At 39.0% G+C, this 17,796-nt stretch overlaps 1 protein-coding gene and 1 non-coding gene across 7 annotated transcripts in view; one reads left to right on the forward strand and one right to left on the reverse strand.

Annotated features, from left to right (window-relative positions):
• KIF1B (kinesin family member 1B) overlaps positions 1 to 17,796 on the reverse strand; it is a 150,450-nt gene that overhangs the window by 121,130 nt on the left and 11,524 nt on the right. For all 6 annotated transcript variants that reach the window (XM_061160426.1, XM_061160425.1, XM_061160424.1 and 3 more), the window contains exon 2: positions 15,401 to 15,580. In XM_061160426.1, coding sequence (XP_061016409.1) covers positions 15,401 to 15,506 — 106 coding nt within the window. In that variant the 5' untranslated portion in view covers positions 15,507 to 15,580. The remainder of the gene's footprint in view (positions 1 to 15,400; positions 15,581 to 17,796) is intronic.
• On the forward strand, positions 13,845 to 13,950 carry LOC133069720 (U6 spliceosomal RNA). The gene has a single exon (XR_009695946.1). It is a non-coding gene; the product is annotated as a U6 spliceosomal RNA (small nuclear RNA).

Genomic DNA, 17,796 nt, shown 5'->3' on the forward strand with positions numbered 1-17,796 from the left:
CCAATATCATTCTAGGGTTCATCTATAACTCGGCACATAATAAACAGTAAGCACCAATTTTCTTATCTGTAAACTGGATATAATAATAGAGCCTAACTTTATAGAATTGTTGGACACCAATCAATGTCAAGAGTTTTAGCTCAGGACCTAGCATGAAGTAAATACTCACAATATTCTTTCATTTAACAAATATTTGGGTGCCTACCATGCCCCAAGCAAGAAGGTATCCAGTGAAAGCCTTGAAGGAGCTTACATTCTAACCAGGAAATCAGACAGTTAACTAAGAGAGATAGTATAACCTGGTGAAGAAAATTAAAGAAGAGTGAGGAGATACAAAATGGCAATGGAGGTGGGAGGAGTGATAAGAACAGGCAGACTGCCATGTCTGAGAAGATGATGTTTGAGCAGGGATCTGCAGGACATTTAGGGTACTGCAGGGCCACCATTATAAACAATAATGACCTGTGAAGTAAGAGAGCTAGCCAGATCGTGTGGTCAAGGTGAGAATCTTTAGTTATATTCTAAAAGTGACAAGAAACCAAGAAAGGATTTAAAGCACCGGGGTGAAACAATGAGGTTTCAGTTCAGTTCAGTCACTCAGTCATGTCCCACTCTGCAACCCCACAGAATGAAGCACGCCAGGCTTCCCTGTCCATCGCCAACTCTCCGAGCTTGCTCAAACTCACGTCCACCGAGTATGTGATGCCATCCAACCATCTCATCCTCTGTAGCCCCCGTCTCCTCCTGTCTTCAATCTTTCCCAGCATCAGGGTCTTTTCCAATAAGTCAGCCCTTCACATCAGGTGGCCAAAGTATTGGAGCCTCAGCTTCAGCATCAGTCCTTCCAATGAAGATTCAGAGCTGATTTCCTTGAGGACTGACTGGTTGGATCTCCTTGCAGTCCAAGGGACTCTCAAGAGTCTTCTCTAACACCATAGTTCAAAAGCATCAATTCTTCGGCACTCAGCTTTCTTTATGGTCTAACTCTCACATTCATACATGACTACTGGAAAAACCACAGCTTTGACTAGATGGACTCTTGTTGGCAAAGTAAAGCCTCTGCTTTTTAATACACTGTCTATGTTTGTCATAGCTTTTCTTCCAAAGAGCTAACATCTTTTAATTTTATGGCTGCAGTCATCATCTATAGTGATTCTGGAGCCCAAGTAAGTAAAGTCTGTCACTGTTTCCACTGTTTTCTCATCTATTTGCCATGAAGTGGTGGGACTGGATGCCACGATCTTAGTTTTTTGAATGTTGAGTTTTAAGCCATGTCTAAAATAGGACCCTGGCTACTGTATAGGAACAAAAGCAGAAGGAGAAAGACAGGAAGCTACTGGAGTGTTCTTGGACAAGAGTGCAAATGATAAAAGTAACCAGGTTCAGGAGAGATGGTGCAAGCAGAGAAAACAGAATTGATTTACTGATGAATTACACATGGCCTGTAAGAAAAAGAGGGAAGACCAGAGTGACTCTAGTATTTCTGGTCTAAGAAACTAAAAGAATTGGAAGAATGAAGGAAGAGCCACTTTAGCTGGGTGAGGAGGGGAAATCAGTTCTGTTGAAGACATGCTGAGTTTGAGATAACTTCTTAGATCTTTCAGTTCAGTTCAGTTATTTAAGTACAATTAAGCTAGCAGTTGGGTAGACAAGTCTAGAGTTCTAAAAAGGGGTTCAGGCTGGAGAAATGAGTTTGAGAGTTACTGTCACCTCAGAGACATTTAAAACCTTGAGCCTAGATGAAAGCACCTAGGGAATCTGTCTTCTCTGGAGAAGAAAAAGATATCAAAGAGAAGAGACGAAATCCTGGTGTACTTTCAACACAGGAAATGCGGTAAGAGAAGAAAATGGCCTGTGAGGAAGGCAGGCAATCAGGAAAGCACAGGATCCTGAGAGACAAGAGACAAAGGAAGTCAGGCTATGTTAGCTACTGTCATTAGTGTTTATCATCGTAACCATCTTCTGGACTCCCCAGAGGAAGAGTCTTTTTTGTTCAGGTGATCTACTCGCATCCCCATAATTCACTCTGTTCATCCTCACTTCTGGGCCTTGGCTCCCATCACCATCCACATCTCATCTGGCTTCAAGGCTGTTTTCTTAAGTCTCCCTTCATAAATCAGAAAGGCAGCCTTAGAACTGAAGGTGTGATTTGATTGTATCTTCCCCAAGTCCACAGGGTAGATAACTTCACATTTATTTATCCTCCCCTGCAACTTTCACACCTTGCCCCTTTTGTCTTCAAACTTTTTTTTCTTCCTGCTGATATCCCTCACCTTAGGAGACCTAGAGAAGAGTGAACAGGATAGCATCTTTCATGTAAAGGCCTGAAGACCCTTATCCAAGATAAATGGAAATGCCTTTAAAATGATTTCTATAAAATGTTCTATAGGTTTTATTGATGAACCATAAGACCATCTTCTCTTTCTTGGAGTCCAACCAAGTCAAAATTAGCTTTTAAAAGATTGCTAAATCCCCCAAATTAACCCCCTTATTTCCCTTGCCTTCTTTCCAACTTTGTTACTTCAGCATCAAGATGCAGAAATAATGTTTTAATTACTAAGTCCTAGAAAACAAGGCAGTCAAAACAAGAGTTGTACTCAAAAAGCCCTTTTATTCTCCAGAATAAATTTGTTTATCTAATATCTCAAAGTCTCTATGTAGCAATTACACTGTTGTTGGCAAACTATTAAAGATTTTGCCTGCAACTACAATTAACATATCATTGTGGCAACAGTGTAACTTTAACTTTTCTAAAACAGCATGTTTTGAGCTTGTTAAAAATCCCAGTGATATCTTCAGCACCAACTTCCATTTCCAAAAGCTTTCTATACCCAAATTTAAGAAATATGGCATTTTTCTTAAATTTATATCCAAAACCACAAAACTAAACCTATAAGCAGCTTCTTCCCAACTTAGAATAGTGTATTTTCAAAATATATTAAAATGGTATAACGTATATTACCATAAAGTAGATTTGAGCAAAAGACTGACAATCATAAAACTTCCTAATCATTTAAAACAACAAAATTAGATTCTAAATCTTATAAAACAGGATATGTGTTTACTACATAGCTGACCCTTGAACAACACAGGTTTGAAATGCATGGGTCCACTTATATGTGGATTGTTTTCAATAGTAAACACACAGTACTACATAATCGAGGGTTGGTTAAACCCATGGATCCAAACCACGGATACAAAGAGTCAACTCAGATTATGGGCAGATTTTAAACTGCAAAGGGTCACCACCCTAACCCTCTTGATGTTCAAGGGTCAACTATATACTCAATCTCAGAGTATTAAAAAGTAAGTCAGAAAGAGAAACACAAATACCATATGATAGCACTTATATGTGGAATCTAAAATATGACATAAATGAATGTAGTTACAAAACAGAAACAGACTCAGAGACATGGAAAACAAACTTATGTTTACCAAAGGGGAAAAGAGGGTAGAAGAGAGATAAATTAGGAGTTCGGGATTAGCAGATACAAACCACTATATATAAAAGTAGATGAACAACAAGGTCCTACAGAGCATTGGGAACTCTATTCAATGTCCTGTAATAAATCATAATAGAAAAGAATATCAAGAAGAAAATAGAAATAAGAAGATATATATATCTATATCAGAATCACTTTGCTGTACACCAGAACCTAACATTGTAAATCAACTACACTGCTGCTCAGTCGCTCAGCTGTGCTGGACTCTGTGACCCCATGGACTGTAGCACTCCAGGATTCCCTGTCCTTCCCTATCTCCCAGAGTTTGCTCAAACTCATATCCACTGAGTCAGTGATGCTATCCAACCATCTCATCCTCTGTCGCCCCCTTCTCCTGCCATCAGTCTTTCCCAGCATCAGGAAAAAGCATCATTTTCCAATGAGTTGGCTCTTCGCATCAGGTGGCCAAAGTAATGGAGCTTCAGCTTCAGCATCAGTACTTCCAATGAATATTCAGAGCTGATTTCCCAGCATTGGAAAAAGCATCATTTTCCAATGAGTTGGCTCTTCGCATCAGGTGGCCAAAGTATTGGAGCTTCAGCTTCAGCATCAGTACTTCCAATGAATATTCAGAGCTGATTTCCTTTAGGATTGACTGGCTGTATCTCCTTGAGCTCAGTCTTCTTTACAGTCCAACTCTCACATCCATACATGACTACTGGAAAAACCACAGCTTTGACTAGATGGACCTTTGTCAGCAAAGTGATGTCTCTGCTCTTTAATACACTGTCTAGGTTTGTCATAGCTTTTCTTCCAAGGAGCAAAAACCTTTCCATTTCATGGCTGCAGTCACCATCTGCAGTGCATCTGCAGTGATTTGGGAGCCCAAGAAAATAAAGTCTGTCTCCCTGCTTCTATTGTTTTCCCATCTATTTGCCATGAAGTGATGGGACCAGATGCCATGATCTTAGTTTTTTGAATGTTGAGTTTCAAGCCAGCTTTTTCACTCTCCTCTTTCACCTTTATCAAGAGGTTCTTTAGTTGCTCTTCACTTTCTGCCATTAGAGTGGTGTCATCTGCACTTGAGGTTACTGATATTACTCCTGGAAATCTTGATTCCAGCTTGTGCTTTATCCAGCCCAGCATTTCTCATGATGTACTCTGCATATAGGTTAAATAAGCAGGGTGACAACCTACAGCCCTGACATACTCCTTTCCCAATTTGGAAACAGTCTGTTGTTCCTTGTCCAGTTCTAACTGTTGCTTCTTAACCTGCATACATGTTTCTCAGGAGGCAGGTAAGGTGATCTGGTATTCCCATCTCTTTTAAGAATTTTCCAGTTTGTTGTGATCCACACAAAGGCTTTAGCATAGTCAATGAAGTAGAAGTAGATGTTTTCCTGGAATTCCCTTGCCTTTTCTGTGATTCAGTAGATGTTGGCAAATCAACTATACTTCAATTAAAAGAAAAAAAAAATGAGGGTTCTGGAGTCAGACAGCACCAGTTCATTTTCTATTTCTCTCAGTCCTAGATGTGAGACCTCAGGCAAGTTAACCAGAATTCATGCCCTCATCTGTGATATGGGGAAAATAAGAATATCTGCCATAGGACTGTTCCGGTAATTAAATGAGTTAGTCTGTAAGGGCCTAATTGCGGCTGGCACAGCTTAAGTGTTTATTATTGTGTTAACTGGTAATGGAGGTGGTTTTTCCCCCACTGAAAGGCAATTTAAAAAGTAAAACCTGCTTTTGTTTTCCTCTTCACCAATTTTGCCTTCTCCATTTTATTCACAGCTACAAAAGGAACTCTGGAATCAGACCTGAACAATGTCACAGGGAAACAGTAACTGTAGTTAAATCATTTCCTCATTTGTACAGCTTCTGCTAATTCTGGCCCTATAGTTTTCTGTTCTGCCAAAACAAAAGAGGCTTCCCAGACATTCTCTATCTTTCCTGGACCCACCCCTCAATTATTCAGCTCTCTCTCCTAAAGCCTCATAAAAGGTCACCACACTGCTTTGATCACTTATCTCTCAGACTAAACACACTCTGGGCCCCTAGTTGCCTCCCAGCCTGTGCTTGCAGAGTAACAAAAATCTCAATTCCCACAGATGCTCTCAAGGACCTAATTTTGTATTTCTTTTTCTTACCACCTATTGTACAAAGCATTCATCTCTACACAGTACAGCCAAGAACAGTTCTTACACCACTAGAAATGTTTTTTCATAAAATAAGCACGTTGTTGATATATGACCAGAAATTAAATCTCCAGAAACCAACTTGGCCCATGAGACGACAGGCAGCAGCAGCCCCTTCCTTTCTCGGTCTCTCTAACCACGCTCCTTGCTTCCTAGCTCTCACTGCAGTGCTTCACACTTCACTGGGCAGCTACCAAAAGCAATCAGCACTTCGATGTTGGCACAGACTTTCAAAAATGAACTAAAAAAAAAAAAAATGAACTCCAAAATATCTCTTGAGAATCACAAAGAAGGCATTAAAAAACAACAACAACAAAACTGGGCATGGTTGCTTTCCCCTTTGAAAAAAGCAACAAATGCATATAAAAAAGCCACCTGAAGTACAGTCTGGATTTAATCAAGACAACCTCAAAAGACTAGAACAGCAAAATGCACAGCAGCAGGTTTCCTACAAGATTTTTTTCAGTCTTTCCTCTTTGCTGTTTCACGATCTAGATGTGAAAACAATTTATTTAGATAATTAAAGAACTCTTAATTATATATTATAATAAAAAGCAATTCCAAATATATAATACCAATGGTCTCCTCTTTTAATGACAGGCTCAACTGTTTCTGCCTTTAAATGTATATTCCCATCGAATACAACAATTTACGTACCAAAAGCAACCACAAAAAACAATCTGACGGGGCTTCCCTGGTGGTTCAGAGGTAAAGAACTGCCTGCCAATTAAGGAGATATGCGTTAGATCTGTGATCTGGGAATATCCCACGTGCTGCAGAGCAACTAAGCCCATGCACCACAAATATTAAACCTGTGCACCAGAGCCTGGGAGCCACAACTACTGAGCCCATGTGCTGCAGTAACTGAAGTTTGAGCGCCCTAGAGCCTGTGCTCTGCAACAAGAGAAGCCCAAGCACCGCAATTAGAGAGTAGCCCCCAACGCCAAAACTAGAAAAAAGCCCAAGCAGCACTGAAGACTCAGCATAGTGTAAAAAATAAATAAACAAAAATTTTTTAAATGCAATACCATGTTTAAAAGTGTTTTGTTTTTGTTCAGTCGCTCAGTCGTGTCCAACTCTTTGCGACCCCATTCACTCCAGCACACCAGGCTTCCCTATCCTTCACTAACTCCCAGAGTTTGCTCAAACTCATGTTCATTGACTCGATGATACTATCCCACCATCTCATCTTCTGTCATCCCCTTCTCCTCCTGCCTTCAATCTTTCCCAGCATCAGGGTCTTTTCCAATGAGTCAGCCCTTCACATCAGGTGGCCAAATAACTGGAGCTTCAGCTTCAGCATCACTCCTTCCAAGGAATATTCAGGGTTGATTTCCTGTAGGACTGACTGGTTTGATCTCCAAGCTGTCCAAGAGACTCTCAAGAGTGTTCTCCAGCACCACAGTTCAAAAGCATCAGTTTTTCAGCACTCAGCCTTCTTTCTGGTCCAACTGACATATTACATGACTATTGGAAAAACCATAGCTTTGACTATATGGACCTTTGTCAGTGAAGTGATGTCTCTGCTTTTTAATAAACTGTCTAGGCTTGTCATAGCTTTTCTTCCAAGGAGCAAGTACCTTTTTTTTCCCCATAATATATATACTTTATTGAAGATTAGTTGAATTACAATATGTATCTTTTAATTTTGTGGATGCACTCACCATCCACAGTGATTTTTGGAGCCAAAGAAAATAAAGTCTACCACTGTTTCCACTTTTTCTCCATCTATTTGGCATGACATGATAGCACTGGATGCCACGATCTTATTTTTTTTAATGTTGAGTTTCCAGCCAGCTTTTTCACTCTCCTCTTTCACCTTCATTAAGAGGCTCTTTAGTTCCTCTTCGATTTCTGCCATTAGGGTGATATCATCTGCATATCTGAGGTTATTGATATTTCTCCCAGCATCTTGATTCCAGCTTGGGATTCATCCAGCCCAGCATTTTACATGATGTACTCTGCCTATAAATTAAATAAGCAGGGTGACAACATACAGCCTTGATTAATTCCTTTCCCAATTTTGAATCAGTCCATTGTTCCATGTCCAATTCTAATCGCTGCTTCTTGACATGCACACAGGGGAGGCAGGTAAGGAGGCCTGGTATTCCCATCTCTTTAAGAATTTTCCCCAGTTTGTTGTGATCCACACAGTCAAAAGCTTTGGTGTAGTCAATGAAGCAGTAGATGTTTTTCTGGAATTTCCTTGCTTTTTCTATGATCCAACAGACGTTGGCAATTTGATCTCTGGTTCTTCTGCCTTTTCTAAATCCAGCTTGTACATATGGAAGTTCTCAGTTCACATACTGTTGAAGCCCGGCTTGAAGGATTTTGAGCATTACCTGCTAGATGTGAGATGAACCCAACTGTACAGCAGTTTTAACACTGCCCTTCTTTGGGACTGGAATGAAAACTGACCCTTTTCAGTCCTGTGGCCACTGTTGAGTTTTCCAAATTTGCTGACATACTGAGTGTAGCATTTTAATGGCATCATCTTTTAGAATTTGAAAAAGCTCAGCTGGAATTCCATCACCTCCATTAGCTTTGTTTGTAGTAATGTTTCCTAAGGCCCACTTGACTTCACACTCCAAGATGTCTGGCTCTAGGTGAGTGACCACACCATGGTGGTTATCTGGGTCATTAAGACCTTTTTAATACATTTCTTCTGTGTATTCTTGTCACCTCTTCTTAGTATCTTCTGCTTCTATTAGGTCCTTATCGTTTCTGCCCTTTATTGTGCCCACCTTTGCATGAAATATTCCCTTGGTATCTCCAATCTTCTTGAAGAGATCTCTAGTCTTTCCCATTCTATTGTTTTCCTCTATTTCTTTGTACTGTTCACTTAAGAAGGCTTCCTTGTCTCTCCTTGATATCCTCTGGAACTCTGCATTCATTTGGCTACATCTTTCCTTTTCTCCTTTGCCTTTTGCTTCCCTCCTTTCCTCAGCAATTTGTAAGGCTGCCTCAGACAACAATTTTGCCTTCTTGCATTTCTTTTTCTTTGGGACGGTTTTGGTCACCAATTCCTGTACAATGTTATGACCCTCCACCCATAGATCTTTAGGCACTCTATCAGATTTAATCCCTTGAATCTATTTGTCACTTCTTCGTATAATAATAAGAGATTTGATTTAGGTCATACCTGAATGGTCCAGTGTTTTTCCCTACTTTCTACAATTTAAGCCTAAATTTTGCAATAAGGAGCTCCTGACCTGAGCCACAATCAGCTCCCAGTCTTGTTCTTGCTGACCAGACAGAGCTTCCCTGGTGGCTCAGAGAGTAAAAAATCTGCCTGTGATGCAGGAGACCCAGGTTTGATCCCTGGATGGGGAAGAACCCCTAGAGAAGGGAATGGCAACACACTCCAGTATTTTTGCCTGGGAAAGGCCATAAACTGAGGAACCTAGCAGGCTAGAGTCCACAGGCTTGCAAACAGTCAGACACAACTTAGAGACTAAACAACAAAACATAAAAGGAACAAATCTGAATCAGTTCTACTGAGATGGATAAACCTAGAGCCTGTCATACACAGTGAAAAGAAAGAAAGAAAGTGAAAGTCACTCAGTCATGTCTGACTCTCTTCGACCTCATGGACTATACAGTCCATGGAATTCTCGAGGCCAGGATACTGGAGTGGGTAGCCTCTCCCTTCTCCAAGGGATCTTCCCAACCCAGGGATCAAACCCAGGTCTCCCGCATTGCAGGTGGATTCTTTACCAGATGAGCCACAAGGGAAGCCCCATACAGAGTGAAGTAAGTCAGAAAGAGAAAAACAAGTATCGTATATTAATGCATATATATGGAATCTAGAAATATGGCACTGATGAACAGGAATAGAGACACAGACCAACAGACTTGTGGACAAAGCAGGGATGGAGAGGGTGGGACAAACTGAGAGAGTAGGACTGAAACACATACACTTGTTGCTGTTGTTCAGTCACTAAGTTACGTCCGACTCTTTTCGATTTCATGAACTGCAGCATGCCAGGCTTCTCTATCCATCAATATCTCCCTGAGTTTGCTCAAACGCATGTCCATTGAGTCAGTGGTGCTATTCAGCTATCCCATCGTCTGTCATCCCCTTCTCCTCTTGCCTTCAATTTTTCCCAGCACCAGGTAAAATAGATAGCTAGTGGGAAGTTTCTGTATAACACAGTGAGCGCAACTCGGTGCTCTGTGATAACTTAGAGGGGCGGTGTGGAGCGGGGAGGTAGGGGCGAGGCTCAAGGAGGAGGAGACATGCCTATCTATGGCTGATTCATGCTGATGTATGGCAGAAACCAACACAACATTATAAAGCAATTATTCTCCAATTAAAAAGAAAAAAAATGTGCTCACTAAGTTACAGATAAATTAATCTCATCTAGTAGAGGGTGCAATCTAATGCCCTTCCTTAAGACCTTAAGCTTTATCCAGTATAAGAAAAACCGACGAAATAGGAATACATTCCAAAAAGTCAGCTTAGTAAGTTACCATATGAGAAATCATTGAATACCAAACAGAACTGTGAGAAGGCAACGGACAGTGCACCACCTGGACCTTCCCTTTATCAACTCATTCCAAAAGTCATTCTAAAGGACAAAATTGGTTTCAATCAACTCCAACTGAGTAAATATAATACCATCTCAGGGGCACCTTTATTTCTCCACCCAAAACACACACAATGAAAGGTCACTGCTATAGCTTGAAGTCCTTCTCTCTTTTTTTACAGGTACAAAGTCTATTATTAGACACACACCACAACAACTTCCCAACAACAACTAGTGGGAGAGCACACAGGGAAGTGGTTTGTTCAGTTAAGAAGCCAGGCAGAGATGCACCCCCAGAGAGAAGGGTGTGGCTGTCCCCCTTGGTGAGGAGGAGCCTAGTGCCAAGTCTGGACCACAGGAAAAGTGTTTCATGTCACAATTTTTTAAAAAGTTTAATGCCACTGGTACCCAAGCTAATCTCATTCCCTGGCCAGGAATCAAACCCAGGCCCTCTGTGCTGGCAGCACGGAGTCTTAACTGCTGGACTACCAGGCAAGTCCCATTTATTTTTGTGCAGTTATATTAATTTATGCCAGAAAAAGCATACAGATTTTTAAGAAGTCCTTTCAAAAGTCTTCCTTTCCAAGCTCTCCTTTGTCCCAGCCCTTCCCCCATTCCAGATTTTCATTAATGGACATGAAGTCATTCTCTGTACCAGTTGTGATGTGCAGCATGTAGTTTAGAAATGCACATGTGTGAATGAAAAAGCCTTTTAAAATGTACAATGTAAGTAATCAGCAGGAAAAAAAAAACAACCCAAGATTTCTTTTATCCTACCTTAATACCTGGGCCTAGGGAAAAAGTAAATAAAAGACCCTAGGCTCAGGAAGATTAATAAAAATATGAAGGAGAATTACCAAAGGGCTGGAGATAGACTATTACAAATTATTAAAAACAAAGCCAAAGATCAGAGGGGAATTTATGCAGTTTCAAAGCCTCCAGATTTACAAACACAACCTAACCATAAATGTGAGCAGTAAGAGGGTTAATTTTCTCCCATTTTTTTTTTAAAGTAATTAGACAATAAAAAATGCTTTCAAAGTGGTAGATACTTAGAATATAACGGGGTATTATTAAACAAAGCTATTTGTATGCACTCTAGTCTTCAAAATGTCAAGGCAGTAACATTTATCTGTGCCATGGAAAACACTCCCTCCGAGACCACAAAGTGCTTGAATAAAACTGCCACTACTCAGTTTTCAACTCTGGCACATTCCCTAAAGTACTCTTCACCCTCTTCTACTTTTTCATAAGAGACCTTATGGCAGGAACATTCCACTGCATTCCATCTACAATCAGCTTTAATCCCCGTGAGCAGCAGTCCAGGCCAGCTTGCCAGCATAGCAGTCTTTTAATGCAGCTAACACATGTGGCTATAGCAAATTCATTTCATTTTTTGCAACATTTCAAGGTTCCAAATCCATGCTCTCTCCCAATCTTAAGCCCAATTTTTAAAAAAAAACAAGCCATTAATACTTTCTAAATATAACAAATTGGCTCACATAAAATCTCTCACTCAGAAGTTATTTGGATTATGTATTAGTCAAATTACTAAGAAAGTGCCATAGAAAATTGCAGGGAAAAAAAATAGAAAACAGTAGAAGGATGAAAAATGCCAAAAATTCTACAGGAAAACATCTCTGATACAATTAGTGAATAAGCTTTTGAAGAACAAACATCTTTCAGAGGAACCAAAATTACCCCAAACTTACTGAACCATGACAAAGCATTCAGCTAGAAAACTAACACTACTTTTTCTAAGGCTAATGAGGGATTTTTGTTTCAGGAGACTAATATTGTTTTAAAAGTCACAAATTTCTCCTGGAGAATGTTTAAATGCAAAGAGGCAATGTGTTACAGGAGCTTCCCAGGTGGCACAGTGGTGAAGAGACGCAGGAGACACAGATTAGATTCCTGGGTGGGGAAGATCCTCTGGAGTAGGAATGGCAACCCACTCCAATATTTCTTGCCAGGAAAATTCCATTGACAGAGGAGCCTGGCAGGGCTCCATGGGGTCGCAAAGAGTTGGACATGACTGACTGAGCACGTATGCATGCTTAATGTGTTAAAGAGAAAGAGAAAGAAAGAGCAAGGCCGAGCAGAGCCACTCAGACTGCTGTCTAGAAAGGATGTGGACAAAACATGATGGAAAAACCATTGGTAGTTCAGCATGGTGTTTAAGCTGGTCCACAGGCTGGTTTTCATAGGACTAGTAGAATATGCCCAGGTCTACTTTTTTTTTCTTCCAGGTCTATTCTAACCATATTAATTACTTTTAATAAAAACTAGGCATTTATTCTTGAATATTTCATCAAAAGACAAATATTTTCAATAATTCTGGAGATATTTTTGTGGAAATCAAACAAGAATGAGTAAACAAAACTCCAAAATTTATGGCCCTATCCTTAGAAAATGTTCAATTAGGAATCTTATTTCCTTCTTCAGTTTGCAATCTACCAGTAAACACACTTGAAATCTTTCATCCAGAGTGAATATCAGTATTTGGGTAATTTTACCTTTTTCCCCCAAACTAACATTATTGTCTATACAATCAAAATAATAAATTAAAAAAGGCAGTCATGTATCTTAGATACAATGAAGACTAATACCTTTCTTACTAGCCATCAGTAAACTCAGTGAGGTTTTTAACCTAGATGATAAAAAAAAAAAAAAGAAAGAAAGAAAATCAAGTGGACCCAAATCCATTTCACATAACTATCCAGAACTACAGAAAATTTTTATTTTGCTACATACTCCTGAACTGTCAATAGATTAGCTTTTTTATATCTATTTAGTACTTAGCATATCATTACACATATAGTAGATACTTGTTAGTAAATAAAATCCCATTAACTTATATGGATATCCTTTCATGCTAAAATCTCAAAAAAAAACCAAAAAACCAATTTTGACAAGATACAAACATGAAGTTTTATTTGTGTGTTTACAATGCAATCAAGACTGAAAGGAAAGTTATTATTACACCTGCTACTAATTAAACCATCTGTCAAAGGAAATCTCCCCGTGAAGTTACTTCTGGGAAGAGGAACTCGTTGCCTGTGTGATGGGGTAAGAGGAATGATTGTACTGTATACTTTTCATACTTTTTGAAATTCATACCCTGTGAATGTCCTACCTATTCACAAAAATAAATCAAAATTGGGGGGAAATTAGGTAATACTATTTGACCTTGACAAAACTAGAAACATATAATCCATTTAAGATGTGGGCATTCTAAAATGATTACTCATCAAGGAAAAACATTAGTGTTATTACTTGTGCTAATAAGCATTTTCCTTTATTTTTATTATATGACTTTTGCATTCATGGATATGGTCTTTTAATACTCACTTTCTACCTAAAAGTTTTAATAAGATTTCCAACTCTACAAAGAAAGTACCAACATCCCAACCATGAATGAAACTCCATCTCCATGACACTGGGGATTTCTCCTGGATAGTCAGTATGCAAAACTGATCAGAGAAAAGTAGACCTTTTTGGAATCAATTCTGGCTCCTGATCCAGGATTTCCTAATGTCCACCCTTTAAAAGAACTTGTGATATATACCAGGACATTTAGAGGCAACACCAACAGTCAAAAATGCCTCCATACTAAGTTATAAATAAATGCATTTTTCAGAAAGAAACAAGAGGCGCAATAATCAGAATTTAATGTGCTCACTTCAGCAGCACCTATACTAAAACTGGAATGATATGGAGAAGGTTAGCAAGGCCCTGTGCCAGGATTCAGTTATGTGCTGTGTGAAACGTAATTCTTAAAATGAAATAGAAATAAGAACATAGCTTTGACAAGTGACATTTAAGAATATAACATTAGTAAGAGAGTAATACCGAATTCTGCATCTTTCTTTTACAATTATTCATAGGATATATAATTCACAGAATCACTGGCACAACTGACAAGAAAATGTAAAACACAAACAATGGTACAGCAGTTTAGACTCCAACATTTGACCCTTTTCCAAAAAACAGAATGTTCCAAGTCCTATTTAGCAAGTTCAGAAAGATGTGTTAGCAAAAGAAAGTTCAAAGTTGTATACGGGGGATAGGGGTGTGTGTGTGTCTGTGTGTGTGTCTGTGTAAGGCAAACTCACAGTAATAGAGAATGATGGCTTGGAGCTGGGGGAGAAAAGTGTGTGTGTGTGTGTGTGTGTGTGTGTAAGGCAAACTCACAGTAATAGAGAATGATGGCTTGGAGCTGGGGGAGAAAAGGAGAATCGACGGGTACAAAGTTTTCTGGAGACCTAAAGTGCATCATGGTGACTATGGTTAATGATGTTTATGTAAAATTTGCTGAGAGAGTAGATCTCATAGTTACCTTAAAAGGTAACTATGAAAAAAACAAAAAGGTAACTATGAGAAGTGATGGATATGCTAATTAGATAGTGTTGATCATTTAAAAATGTATAAACATATCAAAGCACCACATTGTACGCCTCAAATATAACATAGACTTATTTCCCACTGGGAGAATCCTCTACATAGAACACTGGTCCACAAACAGATAAGCATCTTTCCTCAAATATTTAGCATTAACTTGGGTCTGAAAGAACAACAATTCTACTTTATCCCAAAGTTACAGGTTTTAAAATGGTAGAACTTACCATTATTTAAGTAATAGTTTGCCTACAGACCCATATCAAGTAACTAATGCAAGTACCAAAAACTCCAGCTTCTGTCATTTTTCACCTAAGGAATTGTACAGAGAAACAAGCCAGGAAGCAATGACTGATCATTTTTAGTAATAATTTACAAGTTTATTATCCGTTTTAGCTATATCTGTTGTTCAACTCAAAGAACCATCATAAGGAAGCAGTGTAAGTGTTAAGACCATCTTGGCAAGTTCAAGTACTATTGAAAATCAAGGAAGTAAAGCAATCTTGCACCCTCAATGAGGTATATTTCACAGCATTATTTACTAAAAATCACTGCTTACACCTTCACTATCATTAAGATTTCAACTTACTAACACTAGCTAAATTCATTCAGTTCTCTAGGGAATTCTCAATTGTAAAGAAGAAGATAAACAGCCAATATTTAAATATGCTACAGCAAAAATCACAGGGGGAAACATTCAGTGGAACATTCAGAACAGCAAAGTTCAAAGTGTTACTAGCCACATGTTCACTTACTTTGATGACAGCAAGAAGGAAAGGGGGGGAAGGACAGGAAGATGAGACAGGACTGACAGAAAACAACATGCACTCACTGGTTGAGTTGCCCTGCATCTGAATGATGCACTTGGACTCTTTGCTGGTCTCTCGAGAATTGAAGGGCCGAACGCGGACAGCCACCTTCACTGAAGCCCCCGACATTCTGATGGTCTTGTTATATATACGAAGTCCAGAAATAAAGAATCAATCTTCTCAGGAAGTTATGTTCAAGTTTCCTTTAAAAAAGAAAAAAAGTTCATATAAGATAGGCAGAATTCAAGTAAACAAGGCTAACTTGAGCATAAGAGTTATTAAATCTTAGTACTATTTGTTTCCATTTCTAAAAATCTCATCCCTTTTCTTCCCTATAAATCTTGTATGTGTGCATGAATAAATCAGTCACCAGTCTTGTCTGACTCTTTGTGAACTCATAGACTATAGCCTACCAGGCTCCTCTGTCCATGGAATTTTTCAGGTAAGAATACTGGAATGGATTGCCATTTCCTCCTCGAGAGGATCTTCCCAACCCAGGGATTGAATTTGCATTCTCTTACACAGGCAGGCAGATTCTTTAGCACTGTGCCATCTGGGAAGCCCCACAAATCTTATATTCTCAACAATAAATTATCAGATAGAAAATTAAAGACTGTAATTTGTTTTCCTGTTCCATTATCTCTCTACCATACCTAAAAAGTCCCTAGACTTAATGATAAAAAATATTAACTGCAAAATAACAAACATCTTATTTACTCTGTTTTTCTGGATCAATTTTCAATAATATATGGAAAAAAATGTTTATCTGCTAAAGAGGGTTCCTACACAAGTAACTTCCCATCTGCAAAACTTATTGTTTTTAAAGCAATGCATTGAACTTCTTATATTTTAATTTCAGTTTGAAACATCTAGTTCAGTTCAGTTCAGTCGCTCAGTCATGTCTGACTCTTTGCGACCCCATGAATTGCAGCACGCCAGGCCTCCCTGTCCATCACCAACTCCCGGAGTTTACTCAAACTCATGTCCATTGAGTTGGAGATGCCATCCAGCCATCTCATCCTCTGTCGTCCCCTTCTCCTCCTGCCCCCAATCCCTCCCAGCATCAGGGTCTTTTCCAATAAGTCAACTCTTCGCATGAGGTGGCCAAAGTATTAGAGTTTCAGCTTCAGCATCAGTCCTTCCAATGAACACCCAGGACTGATCTCCTTTAGGATGGACTGGTTGCATCTCCTTGCAGTCCAAGGGACTCTCAAGAGTCTTCTCAAACACCACAGTTCAAAAGCATCAATTTTTCGGCGCTCATCTAGTTACACGGCGTATATTTCAACAGCAAAGGACAGAGATAAGCTCCAGCTAGCTTCTTTACCTGTAGGTGTCCAGGAATTCCTTTAACTCTGACGACCCCTTTCATAGTTATCTCATTCGGCCCTCACAACGATCCTGTACAATAATCAGAGACAGTTCCAAGAGACCCAAGTTCTACCCTCTGACCCAAGGGAGAATCAATTCACTACATTTCACTATTGAATGAAGCCACAGGGAAAACTGAACATTTTCTAGAGGAATAGTTTTTGTCCCCACAGAACAAAATGAGCACTATTCTGTGAAAAGAACCCACATAAGTAATTTCCACAAGAAACAACAGATCTCAATCTGTACTCTGTTATATAAACATCTTTAAGAAGAACTGAACAAAAGAAAAAACTAAAAAAGAAAAATACTTACGGGTCCAATTACCAGAGACCAAATTTTTGGTCCTGAACAGTTTTTTCCACATAATTAAGTAACAGTTAAGAATACTCACCTCCAGCTGTACAACTAACGCTTTCCATAGGAAAAGGCATAAATACTCTATCTTATTTCTTGTTTTTTTGGGAACACGTCTGTTGTCTGTCTCTCACACCACCACCAGAATGCTCAGAGATCTTGTCTGCTGGCACTTAAAATAGTATCTGATGAAAGAGGTCACTACATGTTTGTTGAAGGAATGAACTAATGAATTATATTTCCCAATTGTAAGAATTATCCTTTATATGGTTTTTGTGTGTGTGTGTTTTAAATGATTACAATATTTATTGATATTAATATTTTTGTGTTTGCTGCAATGTTTTTTCCAGTCTGTTTCACATTTTATTTTACAATAAACAGATGGTTCTTTTTTTAGTACATCATTTAATTACAATTATTAAATGAAAGCTTAAAATTATTAACTCTTCCAATCTACATAACATGACCTATAGTCAGTAGCTGAGTACTCTTAACTCAGTAACTCTGAGTTAAGAGAGTGAATGAAGCATTCACAAAAAGCAAGACACAGAACACACTTTAACTCCTCAGAGTCCACTTTTATATACAGCCAGCATCTCAACACTCAATGTGTCCCACTATCTTCTCCCTAAAACTCGCAGTCTCTGCCAATCTTCCCATTTCTATCTGGCCCCATACCATAAACCTAGGA

The sequence above is a fragment of the Dama dama genome, chromosome 14, assembly GCF_033118175.1.
Source record: "Dama dama isolate Ldn47 chromosome 14, ASM3311817v1, whole genome shotgun sequence".
NCBI classification, from domain to species: Eukaryota; Metazoa; Chordata; class Mammalia; order Artiodactyla; family Cervidae; genus Dama; species Dama dama.